The 13816-nt window shown below is 38.9% G+C and overlaps 1 protein-coding gene across 4 annotated transcripts in view; it reads right to left on the bottom strand.

Annotated features, from left to right (window-relative positions):
• The window catches only part of OCIAD1 (OCIA domain containing 1), a 26235-nt gene extending 12426 nt beyond the window's left edge, over positions 1-13809 (bottom strand). Inside the window, exons 1-5 of one of the 4 annotated variants that reach the window (XM_003794595.3) lie at positions 13674-13809; positions 12244-12306; positions 11744-11824; positions 7486-7539; positions 927-974 (exon numbers count right to left, since the gene is read on the bottom strand). In XM_003794595.3, the coding sequence (XP_003794643.1) occupies positions 927-974; positions 7486-7539; positions 11744-11824; positions 12244-12301 (241 nt within the window). In that variant the 5' untranslated portion in view covers positions 12302-12306; positions 13674-13809. Of the gene's footprint in view, positions 1-926; positions 975-7485; positions 7540-11743; positions 11825-12243; positions 12307-13487 lie in introns of all 4 variants that reach the window. The other 3 variants (XM_012808091.2, XM_012808093.2, XM_023515960.1) reach the window with 3 other exon arrangements.
• Between the last annotated feature and the right edge of the window lie 7 nt (positions 13810-13816).

Raw genomic sequence — 13816 nt, 5'->3', positions numbered from 1 at the left:
TCACAGAAAGATTCTATGAATATAATTGACTTTCCTGAAATAGAAAGTTGCTATAAATAAATCAAGTCTAATTTACTAATTACTTTATTAACATATACAAGAAAGATATGGCAATAATATAATGAAGAGCAACGGATGAGGAATCAAACGTCAAGTTTTCATTCTGGCCTAATCACAGGGCTTTCGGCCATTTATTTTCCTATAAAATGAAAACTCAATCACCTAGCCAATTTCTTAAGGTTGTTTTAAAAATAAAGTGAGATGCAACAAATCCCCTAAAATACTAAATGATGGAGCGTAACCTAAATGTGTAAATTACTTCATCACATATTTGTTTCCAGCACAAAAGACAGGCCAACCCAAAAGTTTGTACTTCTCTTAAAGAGTGTAGTTTCTTTTTTTATTAACCATATTGCAAAATGAAAACTAAAGAGATTTCTTTTTAAAAGTTAAGCTTAATTTTAAATATGCAGGGTGTCCCAAAGGTCACCCTTAAAGTTGCCATACATAGGGAAAATGGGAAATTGTAGCTAAAGGTATACTTATTTATTTTATAAACAAAGGTGCATTTAGCTACAATTTCCCATTTTCCCTATGTATGACAACTTTATGGACGATCTTTAGGACAATAAATTTTTGATTAATCAAAATATCCGCACAAGTTACTTTCCATATACAGACAAAAACTTTATTTTCAAATGTAAATCTTTACAAAATAATTACAAATAAATAGTTCTATGACATTATAAAAAGAAGAAGGAACAAAATGAACTAGTAGTCCATTTACCGGAAAATGTAAACAAACTAATTTGGCAAAGCACATAACCATATAACTAATATTACTAAGACATAACAAAACATTTGGTAAAGTTGATGGTTTTATTTAAGTAAAAAAGCTAAGAAATAACAGTACTATTCATACTTACATATAAGTTTAGGGATGGAACCGTACTTGGGATGACTTGAAAGTATTCCTAAAGAAAAAAAGTCAAGTGTTTCTGATTAACACTGTTAAAGAAAGAAAAGGAAAAATCAATACTGAACATCTTTAAATATCAAAAAAAAAGAGAACCAAAGGAATTCAATATAAGAACAGAAATATGAAGAAATTCCAAAAGACTCTACAAACTATTATAATCGGTGACTTTATTATAGGAATATCACTTGCTGAAGTCAATAGACAAAAAAATAAAATAAAAACCATTTCTGCATATCAACAAAATACAAAAAACCCAAACACTTTTAAAAAGATACAATTATAGCACCAAAAGGAACAAAGCTGATGAAAATATGAGAGCTCTCTACACTGAGAGCCACAAAACTCACCAAGAGAAATGAAAGGTAAATAAGTGAAGAAATATGCCAAGTACACAAAATCAAAAACTAGTTATAAATTCATCTATAGATGCAATGAAATCCCAATTAAAATCAAAGCAAAGTTTTATAAAAATTGAAAATCTTATTCTGAAAATCACGTGGAACACAAAGGACAAACACAATACTGAAGAACAGCCCCGGAGAACTGACTCCATCAGCCAGCAGGACCTGAAGAGAAAGGCGGCTGTGAGACAGCCTGGCCTAAAGGCAACAGGTAAAGTGACCAAAACCAGCAGAGTCCACGAGCCGGGACACACACGTGTACAAACACTTTGGGAAAAATAACCCTTAATAAGTCCTTTCAAATTACAATGTTGAGTCAATTACATATCTGTAAGGGGGGAAATGTACCTTGATTGTACCTCACACAATATTCAAAAACAATTCCAGATGGCTTAAAATGTTAACTAAGTATGACAATTACAAATGCGTAAGAATAAGAAGGGTGGCGCCTGTAGCTCAGTGAGTAGGGTGCCAGTCCCATATATGGAGGGTAGCGGGTTCAAACCCGCCCCAGCCAAACTGCAACAAAAAATAGCCTAAGCCCAAGAGCAGAAGGTTGCTGTGAGGTGTGACGCTATGGCACTTTACGGAGGGCAACAAAGTAAGAGTCTATCTCCCAAAAAAAAGCATAAGAAACCATCTTTGTGTCCTTCGGGTAGGCAAAGAATTTAACGAGTCCACAGAAAGCACTCATCAGAAAAAGGAAGTAAAATAAATTGGACTCTTAATATTAAGAAATCAGTTAAACAGAGCAGGGAAAAAATAATTGCAATGCACAGATCTGGCAGAAGACTAATCCTGAAATATACATACAACAAACAGGAGCAGGAAAAAGACAATCTAACAGCAAGTGAACAGATCTGAACAGATACTCTGCAAAAAACAAAAAACAAAAAACAGGACTTCCAAATTGGGTATTAACAAAAGAAAAGGTCCTCAACTTCATTAGACACAGGGAGACGCAAATTAAAACCATGATGTAATCAACGTCACTGTTCATCTACCACAATGACTTTAACACAAGACACAAAAATAGCAAGTGTTGTGACAATGCAGGAGTATAAATTGGGTCAAACAGAGTGGCAGTATCTACTAAACAGAATAAATGTATATACAATCTATAACCCAACAAAATGTTTACCTAGAGACACTGCATTCATGGTAGAACAGGTTTTGTCTTGATACAGGGTCTTGTTCTGTCCCCTGGGCTACAGTGCAGTGGCATCATCACAGCTCACTGCAACTTCAAACTACTGGGCTCAAAGTGATCCTCCTGCTTCAGCCTCCTGAATAACTGGGACTATAGACACACACCCAGCTAATTCTTCTGTTTTTTGTAGAGACAGAGTCTAGCTATGCTGTTCACATTGGTCTCAAACTCCTGAGCTCAAGTAATCCATCCTCCTCGGCCACCCAGAGTGCTAGGATTACAGGTGTGAGCCACTCACTGCTTCTGGCCTAACTGTTATAGTCAAATTTGGAAACTACCAATTAACCAAGGTATAGCAGGAAATTATATGGCAATGATAATACATAATCTACAATATACAACAATCTGGATGAATCCAAGAGTCTGCTGATAATCAGGCTCTCCATATAAAAGCCTTTGATTTTAAAGCCTATCAATTTCCATGGTGTACCACCTTGCCAAAGTTCCTGAAAATCTGACAATCAGTTCTCAGGAGCTGGCACGAGCGAGTTCTAGTATATGACTGGACTAATCTCACAATGTTGAAAGAAGCACACAGAAGAATACTTAAGTACATAACTTTGAACTGAGCTGTGCTATCAGCCTCAGTTACTTCATTTATACCACTGGGATGATGAGAAAAGGGAAGAGGTGAGAATATTTACATTTAGACACTACAAAGTTGTTTATTCTGTCACCAACTAGTTATAAACCACTTACAACATAAATGTACGACATACTAGGCAGTAGAGACATAACAAGAAATAGAACTCTCTCTTTACTCTCATGGAGTGTAGTCTAGAGAGGGAATTAAGACAAACAGAAAACAACGTGATAGTTGCTACTGATCCACTTGAGTATCTACTATATACATGTACTATGCATGCCCTCTGTCCAGTGCCAGAGACAGCCTGTTTTCTTACGTAGGAAGAATGGAGGCGAAGAGATTGGTTAAAGATGAATGCAATACTCTTTGCAATATATGGCTGCATTAATTAGTGACAGTGCAGATGGAGGCAGACAATTTACAGAGACATTTAAGAGCTGGAATAGAAAAGACATTAATTAAACAAGGCAAATAACGGATAGAAATAAAGGATAATGCCCCAGTGTCCTGGATGACAGCAATGCCACTCAGACGTGGGGGAAGGTTAGAGTTGGTTTTGTGAAAAATGAGTTCATTTTGAGAAGCCAAGGGAAGAGCCATCCAGGACCCTTAGGAGATAAGGTGGCTCGTGACTGTAATCCTAGCACTTAGGGAGACAAGAGATGGGAGAAGAGTTTGAGGCCAGGAGTTTGAGACCACTCTGGGCAACACAGTGGGACCCTGTCTCTAAAAAAAATTTAAAAATTTGCAGGGCATGGTGGTGTATATAGCCCCAGCTACTTGTACGCAGTGGTATACTGTACATAGTGTACTTGTACTTGTATACAGTATACTTGTACACAACTGTATAATGTTGGTCAAGAACAAAAGCAGTCTATCACATTTAAGCAACAAGATAACCTTTTTAAGTTTCAATAACTGGTAGACTATATGAATAGCCTATGCCCCAAGATGCAATGGGTATAAAGTAATAAAAAGCAAAGTGCTCATTCATGATTTCTGGCTTAAAATACAAGGCAACTGGGAGGAGTTGGAAAGGCATGAGGGAGAATTTTTCATTTTTATGTTCTCGACTTACGACAGACCTGAACATGGTTAAATGTTTCTGACTCATGAGCAATAAGTAGAGAGGGAGAAGCTGACCCCGTGTTGAGTACAATGCACTGCGGATGAAAGAGTACACAGTCAGCACACTCTGTCTATGGGTTCTGCATCCATGTATCCAACTGACCTCAAACTGAAAATATTTGGGAAAAAAATTACACCTGTACTGGACACATACAGTAATTATTCCCCAAACACAGTCTAACTACTGTTTATACAGCATCTGCACTGTGGTCAGTAATGTAAGTGATCTGGAGGAGATTTAAAGTCTACAGACAGATGTGCACATATACTTTACGATGCCATCTTATATCAGGAATCTGAGCCTCCATGGATGCTGGTATCCTCTGGGGGTTCTGGAATCGATCCCCCACGGATTCTCAAAGGACCACTGTACAAAAATGTCAGGCATTAAGATTAAATACAAAACATCTTGACAGATTCTGAATTCTTTTTTTAAAGTCTCTCTCAATCTATAACACTTCTATCTTATGTTTAAATTGTCCAAAATCTTTTTTTTTTTTTTGCAGTTTTTGGCTAGGGCCGGGTTTGAACCCGCCACTTCTGGTATATGGGGTCATCGCCCTACTCCTATGAGCCACAAGTGCTGCCCCCAAAATCTTTAATTTCATCTAAACCCTCAATCTCAAAAAAAAAAAAAAACAACAAAAACCTTTCCTTTCTTCATAATCTAACCCAAATGATAAATTCTCCTAATTCTACTTCAGCTATTAAATGGTGATTTTCACTCCTCCCTGCATGATTCTGCCTCTAGCCATGCCAGTCTCCCGATGCCCCTTCTAAGAGTCAGGAGTATCCTTTTGATCCCCAGGTCCCTTCTCCTGAGGTAGTCTCCCTCCTCTTTAATCTGAATTCTGCTATCCTTCAAAATCGACTTCTTTCAAGAAACTTGCCTTGATTACAGCAGTCCTATCAAGCTCTTTCTTCTTTTTTTTTTGAGACAGTCTCAAGCTGTCACCCTGTGTAGAGTGCTGAGGCATCACAGCTCACAGCAACCTCAAACTCTTAGGCTCAAGAGATTCTCTTGCCTCAAGCCTCCTAAGTAGCTGGGACTACAGACGCCCACCACAATGCCCGGCTATTTTTGTTATTATTGTTGCAGTTGTCATTGTTGTTTAGCAGGCCTGGGCTGGGTTCAAACCCACCAGCCGCGGTATACGTGGCCGGCGCCCTACCCACTGAGCTATGGGTGCCAACAAGATCTTTCTTCTTTGAGTATCTACAACTCTTGGGAGTCTCTACTACACTACTCAGTAGCTTATAAAGTATTTAAATTTTCTATTTGCTTCAGCCTGTGCTCACATCAGTTTGTTTCCTCAAGTGAAATAAAAGTAATGCTTAAATTTCTTTTGTATAAGGCCCCTCCTCCTAGCCATGCCTAGCTCCAATCATTATTAGTTAAATGACACACTGGATTGACACACTAGATGATAAAACAGGCACAACTAGGTGCCACTGTTCTCACCTGTAATCCCAGCACTCTGGGAGGCCAGACAGGTGAGCCTGAGCAAGGGTGAGACCCTGTCTCTAAAAATAGCCAGGTGTTGTGGCAGATGCCTGCAGTCCCAGCTACTTGGGAGACTGGGGCCAGAGAGTCACTTGAGGCCAAGAGTTTGAGGTTGCTATGAGCTATGACACCACAGCACTCTACCAGGGGCGACAAAGTGAGACTCTGTCTCAAACAACTAATAAATAACATGCACCATAATGACTCCATTCATAACTCCCTGAGCTAGTTTTTCCTGCAAATGTGACCAAAGTGTTTTTTCACAATACAATACTGATCTGTCTATAATAAACAACGTAAAGGAATACCTCCACACACATATGTGTACGTACATCTACCAACATCCTTCCATATTTAGGATTTTTGTCATAGTAACATGGTAATGATGTTCCTTAATAAACAAATTTTTACCCCCCCAAAAAATCCTCCCATTTACCTTCAAAACTTTTATCGACTGGTTGTGTCAAGACTACGAAGTTCTGCACTTTATATTGCTAACGTGAAAAGGCTAAAACTTCCTATCATAGTCACATTTTTGCAGGAGCTAGTTTGTTAGAAGAACAGCATTCCAGGCCATCTTTAAGGGCAGCACCCCTTCCTGGGACACCTTCCCATGACCAGGCACCATGGTTTACTCAGCAAATGTAATGAGCAACTCTACTACTTATACTTCTACATTTTAGAACAGTCCAACAAACCAAATACTTAAACTCAATTCTACACGAACACATGGTAGAAACTGAGCTAACAGAACTTAGGACAAGAAAGTTTCCTTAGGGGGTTGATAAAAATAGACTACCTGCTAACCCCCTGACGTTCTGACTTTTTTTTAAAGTGCTAACTCATCTACACCTATCCCCCCAGGTGATAACTTATTTTGATTTCATATATATTTTCTCCCCTTTGGACAAAGGGTCTCCCGCTGTCACCAAGGCTGGAATGCAGTGGCACAATCACAGCCCTCCCAGATAATACAAAGCTAGTTCAGAGAGCTACTGATCTTTAAAGTAGTACCTAAGAATCACTTGGAGTTTGTTAAAACACAGATTCCAGGCTCAGCACCTGCCACGTACACCAGAGCTGGCAGGTTCAAATCTAGCCCAGGCCTGCCAAATATTGACAGCTACAACCAAAAAATGGCCGAGTGTTGTGGCAGGCACCTGCAACCCCAGCTACTTGGGAGGCTGAAGCAAGAGAATTGCTTGAGCCCAGGAGTTGGAGGTTGCCATGAGCTGTGATGCTATAGTACTCTTACCTAGAGCAACAGTTTGAGGCTCTGTTTAAAAAAAAAGAAAAAGAAACAGATTCCAGGGTGCCACCTCAGAGATCCTGAGGTGTGGGATGGGTCCCCTGAATTCATTTCTAACAAGCTCCTAAGTGATGTGTTATTGCTGGCCCACCCAGATTGGGTTTGCCTCTCTACCTCCTGGCAAGCCATCTCCAAATTTTTAGTTACATTCTTGCTCTTACAGATTACTAATGGTGGTTATTAGCCCAGGAAAATATCAAATTCTCAAATCATATCTAAATCAGTGAGTCCACAAAGACAAAACTCTTACAATATTATAGAAACCCATCAATGACATTTAGCATATTGTCTTTATCTAAAAATCAGGAATATAACACAAAACAAACATGGTACACAAAATGTTAAGTAAATTCAAATTAAACATTTACCTTTACTAATTAGTCCTTGAGTAATCAACATACTCGTTGCAGCCAAAGGCACAGCTAAAGAAGAAACAACAACTTGTCAACATCAACTAAAAAGATTTTGTCTTGAATTCATTAGGAGATAAATACCAGTAAAACCATCTAGGAAGTATGTATGTGACTAAGACCTTCAAAAGATTGTTCCAGGATGGGCATGGTGGCTCATGCCTGCAATCCTAACACTCTGGGAGGCTGAGATGGGTATATCACCTGAGCAAGAGACTCCTACCTCTAAAAAAGAATAGCCAGGCATTGTGGCAGGCACCTATAGTCCCAGCTATTCACAAGGCTGAGGCAAGAGGATCACTTGAGCCCAAAAGTTTGAGGTTGCTGTGAGTTATGATGCTATTGCACTCTACCAAGGGTGACAAATTAAGACTCGGTCTCAAAAAAATAAAATAAATTAAAAAGTTTAAAAAATTTTTAACAAAGAGATTGTTCCATTTTTAAAAGGTGCACTGTATACAGTCAATGGAAAAATTAAAGAAGTATTTTAAATTTAAGAAACTGTCACAAAATATTAAATGTAATTCAAGAACCATCTAAATTTAGGCTCTAAAACAGCTGGTCACTCATTAATATCATTAAGACAACCTAAAAAAATGACTCAAAGCTACTTATCAAGTTGGACAAAAAAATTAAAGAGGCAAGAAGTAAATTACAAATAAAAGCCGCTACTGAGTAATGACTGAATTCCACTTTCAAGCACCATGTTAAGTACCTCACCTGCATTATCTCATTTACTTTTTACCACATTTCTCTAGGGGAGAAAATATTACCACCCTTTTAAAGATTAGGAAACTTGAAGCTTAGAGATGTTAAATAATTTGCTCAAGGCCATCTAGTTAGTTTGACAGCAGGTCACAGATTTTAAGAAAATCTGATACCAGATCTCAGCAAGCTCTGTATTTCACTGGTCAACCAAAATACAAATGTATGATCTAATGGTGGCCTAGACCAAAAAAAAAGCAGATTTTAAATACTAATGTTCATCTAAACCAGTTAACTCCTTAAAGCTGTACGATAATATTATATCGACATACAATAGAACCTCTCCAAGTTGACCACCCAAGGTGGTCAAGGTGTAACCAACTGGTCAACATAGAGATGGTCAACATGAGGAACTAGGCCTACGGTACTGATATGTACATGTGGTGCATGTCCAGTCTATGAACATTAGATCAACTCAAGGTGGTCAACTATGGAGACTTTTACAGTATATGCCTATAATCCAGAGTGAAAAATACAAAACTTTTATGATAATCTCAGAGGGGATAACTTAAAAACAGTTATGAAACACTGTCCTCTATACCAGCACCAACAGAAGTTTCTGCAAGGATGCAGGTTAGTCTTTGGCTGAGCATCCTTGCAAGCAACTTGAGTCTGGGAACTCAACTGGCAAACCATTCCCTACACTGGTTAAGAGGAAGTGGTTCACAATTACTACAGTTCATGCTTTCCTTCTGGAATTTTGGTAGCTGATAGGCTGAGAATGCCTTAGTGACCAGCCCTCAATAACAGTTCACACATGTTGCTACAAGGAGCTGTTGGAGAAATGAAACACATCCTTTGCATGCAACTCCAACTGAGAAGACTCTTGGAAGCCTGTTCCTATTTCCTCTGGACTTCACTCCATGCTTTCTTTTTCCTGATTTTGCTTGGTATCCCTTCACTGTAAATTATTTTTTATTTTTATTTTTGAGACAGAGCCTCAAGCTATCCCCCTGGGTAGAGTACAGTGGCATCACAGCTCACAGCAACCTCCAACTCCTGGGCTCAAGCGAGTCTCCTGCCTCAGCCTCCCAAGTTAGCTGGGACCACAGGCACCCGCCACAACGCCCAGCTATTTTTTGGTTGCAGCCGTCATTGTTGTTTGGCAGCCCGGGCTGGATTCAAACCCACCAGCTCTGGTGTATGTGGCTGGCGCCTTAGCCACTTGAGCCACAGGCACCAAGCCTGTAAATTATTTTAACTATAAATAGCTACCTATGGCTGGTGGCTACCATACTGGACAGTACTATTCAAGACCAAGGCAAATATATTCTACAAGGAGTGAGATGGCAAATATTTTGAGTTTTGTAGGCCAGTCTTTGTAATTTATCTCAATTACTCCACTGCTGTTTTAAAACAAAAGCACCCAGAAACAATACAAAAACAAATGAACATAGCTGTGTTCCAATAAAACTTTATTGATGCAAACAGAAATATGAATGTCATGTAATTTTCACATGAAATGTAATCTTCCTCCTTTGATTTTTTCCAGCTATCATACGAGGTAAAAACAATACTTCGTGCATAAACAAATAGATTTAGTCCATGGGCTATAGTCAGCCCAAGCTGCTTTAAACTGGCTCACACCTATAATCCTAGCACCCTGAATGGCAGGGGGATTGCCTGAGCTCAGGAATTTGAGACCAGCCTCAGCAAGAGCAAGACCAAGTCTCTAAAAAGAAAAAATTAGCCCAGCATCGTGGCAGGGACCTGTAGTCCCAGCTACTTAGGAGGCTGAGGCAAGAGAACTGCCTAAGCTCAGGAGTTTGAGGTTGCTGTGAGCTATGACACCATGGCATTCTACCATGGGTGACAAGTGAAACTGTCTCAAACAAACAACCTTACATATCATCCCCTTGGCCCACAACCCTAAAATATATAGTGAGTCAAATCTTTAACTCCTCCTTATTATGTCTTATGTTCTACCCTCAGTGAAAGACCTCTGTTCTAATCAGTTCAACCTCAAGGATCTAATAGAGACCAAATTATCATAGACTCTGCCTTTGCTCAGTATTTGTTATTCTTTCTTGAGACAGGGTCTCACTCTGTTGCCTGGGCTAAAGTGCAGTGGCACCATCACAGCTCACTGCAACCTCCTCCCAATACACTAGAATTACAGGCATGAGCCACAGCACCCAGGCCTATTCCCTTCATCTAAATGCTTCTTCGCCTTTCCTCTTCATTTACCTACAGTCCTACTAATTGTTAAAATCTCATTTACTAAATAAAGCCTTTCTTAGATAATTCAATTCCAATTAATTAATGTCTTTAAAATTCTTATTGAAGCTATACACTTAATCTTTCTCTGGTTGATAGATTACCTTTGTCTGAAATGCATCTTCAAACTACTTGGAGACAAAGACTGTTTCATAAAATTTATTTCCCAAGCACAGTACCTTGCATGTTATAAACATACATACCAGGCTGACTGATGAAAATACACAACCTCCTAATTGCTTAAACCAACTTATTTTTTCTTTTAATTCTATGCTTTTGTTAGAATTACCTTACCTGAAACAACTGAGGTTTCCAGGTAAAAGACTACCAAGATTTTGCTCAAAAATAAGATTGTATGTTACGTGTTGCTTCCAAGATTCTTTGTATTTAAAAAATAAAAACTTTATATAAATATAAAAATAAAACTTTATATAAATATATATATATAAAAACTATATATAAAGTCTCTTGTCAGCTCAGCGCCCGTAGCACAGTGGTTACACTGCTAGCCACATACACCAAGGGTGGCAGGTTCGAACCCAGCCTCAGCCAGCTAAACCACAATGACAATTGCAATAAAAACTAGCTGGGTGTTGTGGCGGGCGCCTGTAATCCCAGCTACTTGGGAGGCTGAGGCAAGAGAATCGCTTAAACCCACGAGTTGGAGGTTGCTGTGAAATGTGATGCCACAGCACTCTACCAAGGGCAACATAGTGAGACTGTCTCCAAAAAAAAAAAAAAAAAAGAGCTGAGAGTGTAATGACATTCCACAATGATAAAAGGGAACCTGTTCCTGTATTTGTTAAAAGTATAAGAGTTAAAAGCCTGAGCTTGTGTTTCAGACAGACTTGGCTTCAAGTCCAGACACCTTGACTTATCACACCTGTGCAGTAACACTGCATAACTTATTTAACATCTCTAAACCTTAATACCTTTATCTGCGAAGGGTAATAGTTATCAACCTTCCTGAGTTGTTTTTAACACATTTAATCCACATATAATCAGTAAGTGCCAACTATTACTATTTTTGACAAAATTATCTCATAGTTTTGAAAAAAAAAGCTCTACAAACAATTATTTTAAAATGTGTATAATTCCTTCTAGCTCCTTAATCAATCTCATCTAATAACAACCACATTATGACTAAAGTTTATCAATTTATTCTATATGAAGTCATTGTAATTTCAGGTATAAATTTTAGATCAAATTATGTTGATTAGAAAATTGAACTCACATCTGAACCAAAAGCTTTCATCATTACATTCTGCGAAGACTCTTCTTTCTTCCTCTGTCGGAATGTAATCAGCCCCTATGTCTTTTTACCAAGGAAAATCAGAAAATATTAAAATAACCATAATGAAAGCGAAAAATCAGCTTTGTCTAAATATTAACAGATATCCAGTATTTTTAATAAAGTAATGAAACAACGGCCTTGTATGAACTATTAATTTTTAACAAACTTGAATTAACACAGAAATGCATGCTGCTATTTACTAGTGAGAGTTAGCTACATAATGTATTGGGCCCACTGCAAAATGAAACTGGGACACCCTCTGAACAAATTATTAAGAATTTCAAGATGGCAGCATAGAGCATTAAGCCAAGGTGGGGCCCTGCGTCACGGCACAGGTGGCATGCCCTTAAAACCAGCCCAGATGCTCCTGCTACTCAAGTCAGTGAAATTCCCTTTACATAGAAAGTGCTTCTTATTATAAATACTTAATAGATAATTACGGGGAATTGGTCTTGGAACTTCTGCATTCGGCTCTCGAAAATCAGCCCTCCCATTCATCTTTCCTGTATCAAAAAAATTTATATTAAGTATTAGAAACTATCACAAGATAAATCAGGAAAATGTATGCTATGGTAAAACTACTGGTCTTCATGGCAATCATCGAACAAATATTTACTAAACATTACTGCATCTTAAGTACTTGACAAAATAAAAATAGCTAAATGAAAAAGTAACAGACCTACTAATAACTTGGAACTGATTATTCATATTAGATCCCTTAATTAAAGAGGTATAGGTGCCTTAAAAGTATTTATAGGCTGATGAACATCAAAAAATAAAAAGTCCAATAAAACAATAGACATATTTTTCTTCCTGAAGGTAGTTTATTTCACATTGTCCATGTTTTGGTCCTTTCAGAAATCCATACCCAATGATTAGGATAATTCCCCAAAATATAAGAGGAAAAACAAAATTACAAGTTATTTCTGGGCTTTGATTTTAAAAAATGAAATAATCGTCAGAAAACATGCAGCCTCTCCCACCAACCAGTACTCCACCAAAATGGAATAACAAAGACGTCATATCCTTCTCCCAGTGGTGTAAAGCTAATAGCAAATTAGGAATCCTCTAAATTCTTCTTTCTCCCCAAGAATACGAAGGGAAAAAAGCATAACATTCTAATAACATACAATTTCACGTTTTATTTTTTTAGATCATATTTTGGGACTTAATGAAGAAACCAACAAAATAATATCTGCGTGTTTTACCGCATGTTTACGTGGGATCATGATTACTCTCCTTTAAAAAACAATTTGCGAAATGGTATACACAACTGGGCCCTTCCACATTTAATCAATTAGCCATCACCAGGGGCCCGCTACCTGCCAATCCCTTGGATAGAGAAAATAAAAAGAGTAAGCTGAATTCATGGATGGATGCAGGCCGCTGAATAAACTGCTTTTACCCTAAAATCTGTATTAGAAAAAAAAAAATCCTCCTAGAAACACCAGAACACAAAAGAATCCTTCCTAGAAACACCAGACAGAGGCTGTCAAGGCCCTTTGACAATACCATTTTAATCTCTTAATTCCGAAGAAAAAAACTGGATTGAACCCTCTTCGGCCTATGACGGTCGATTTACTGCACTCCATCCTCCTCCCGCTATTTCCATCTCCCACCTGCCACTACGGACTGAGCGACACCCCCATACTCTTTTGTCACCACGAGCTTCTGCTATTCATACCCCCTAGAAGCACTGGCTAGCCGCTCCGGGTCACACGCACTCAGGGGCCCGAGACCCCCAAAGCGCGGTCTGTCCACCCTCAGACGCAGGAAAATGGCGGAAGGTGCAAAAGCAGGGATGGGCGCGCGGAGGGTTCGGTGGGTATGCGGGGGGACAAAAATGGGCTTTCAGCGTCACCTCACAAACCTCCCGAAGACGGCGGCAGGGGACCGTGCAGCAAGCCCAGGCGATCAAGGGGCAGAAAGCCCGAAGAAGACTCGAGGGGGAAGGAGGAGAAAAAAAGAGGGCAGGACCGCAAAAAGGGAGGGGTCCGGCAGACACCGGGCCGC

This window comes from Otolemur garnettii, unplaced genomic scaffold (genome assembly GCF_000181295.1).
Source record: "Otolemur garnettii isolate 467f Iridium unplaced genomic scaffold, OtoGar3 scaffold00083, whole genome shotgun sequence".
NCBI lineage: Eukaryota > Metazoa > Chordata > Mammalia > Primates > Galagidae > Otolemur > Otolemur garnettii.
Note: the sequence above shows the minus strand (reverse complement) of the source record. Positions and strands in the feature narration are given on the sequence as shown.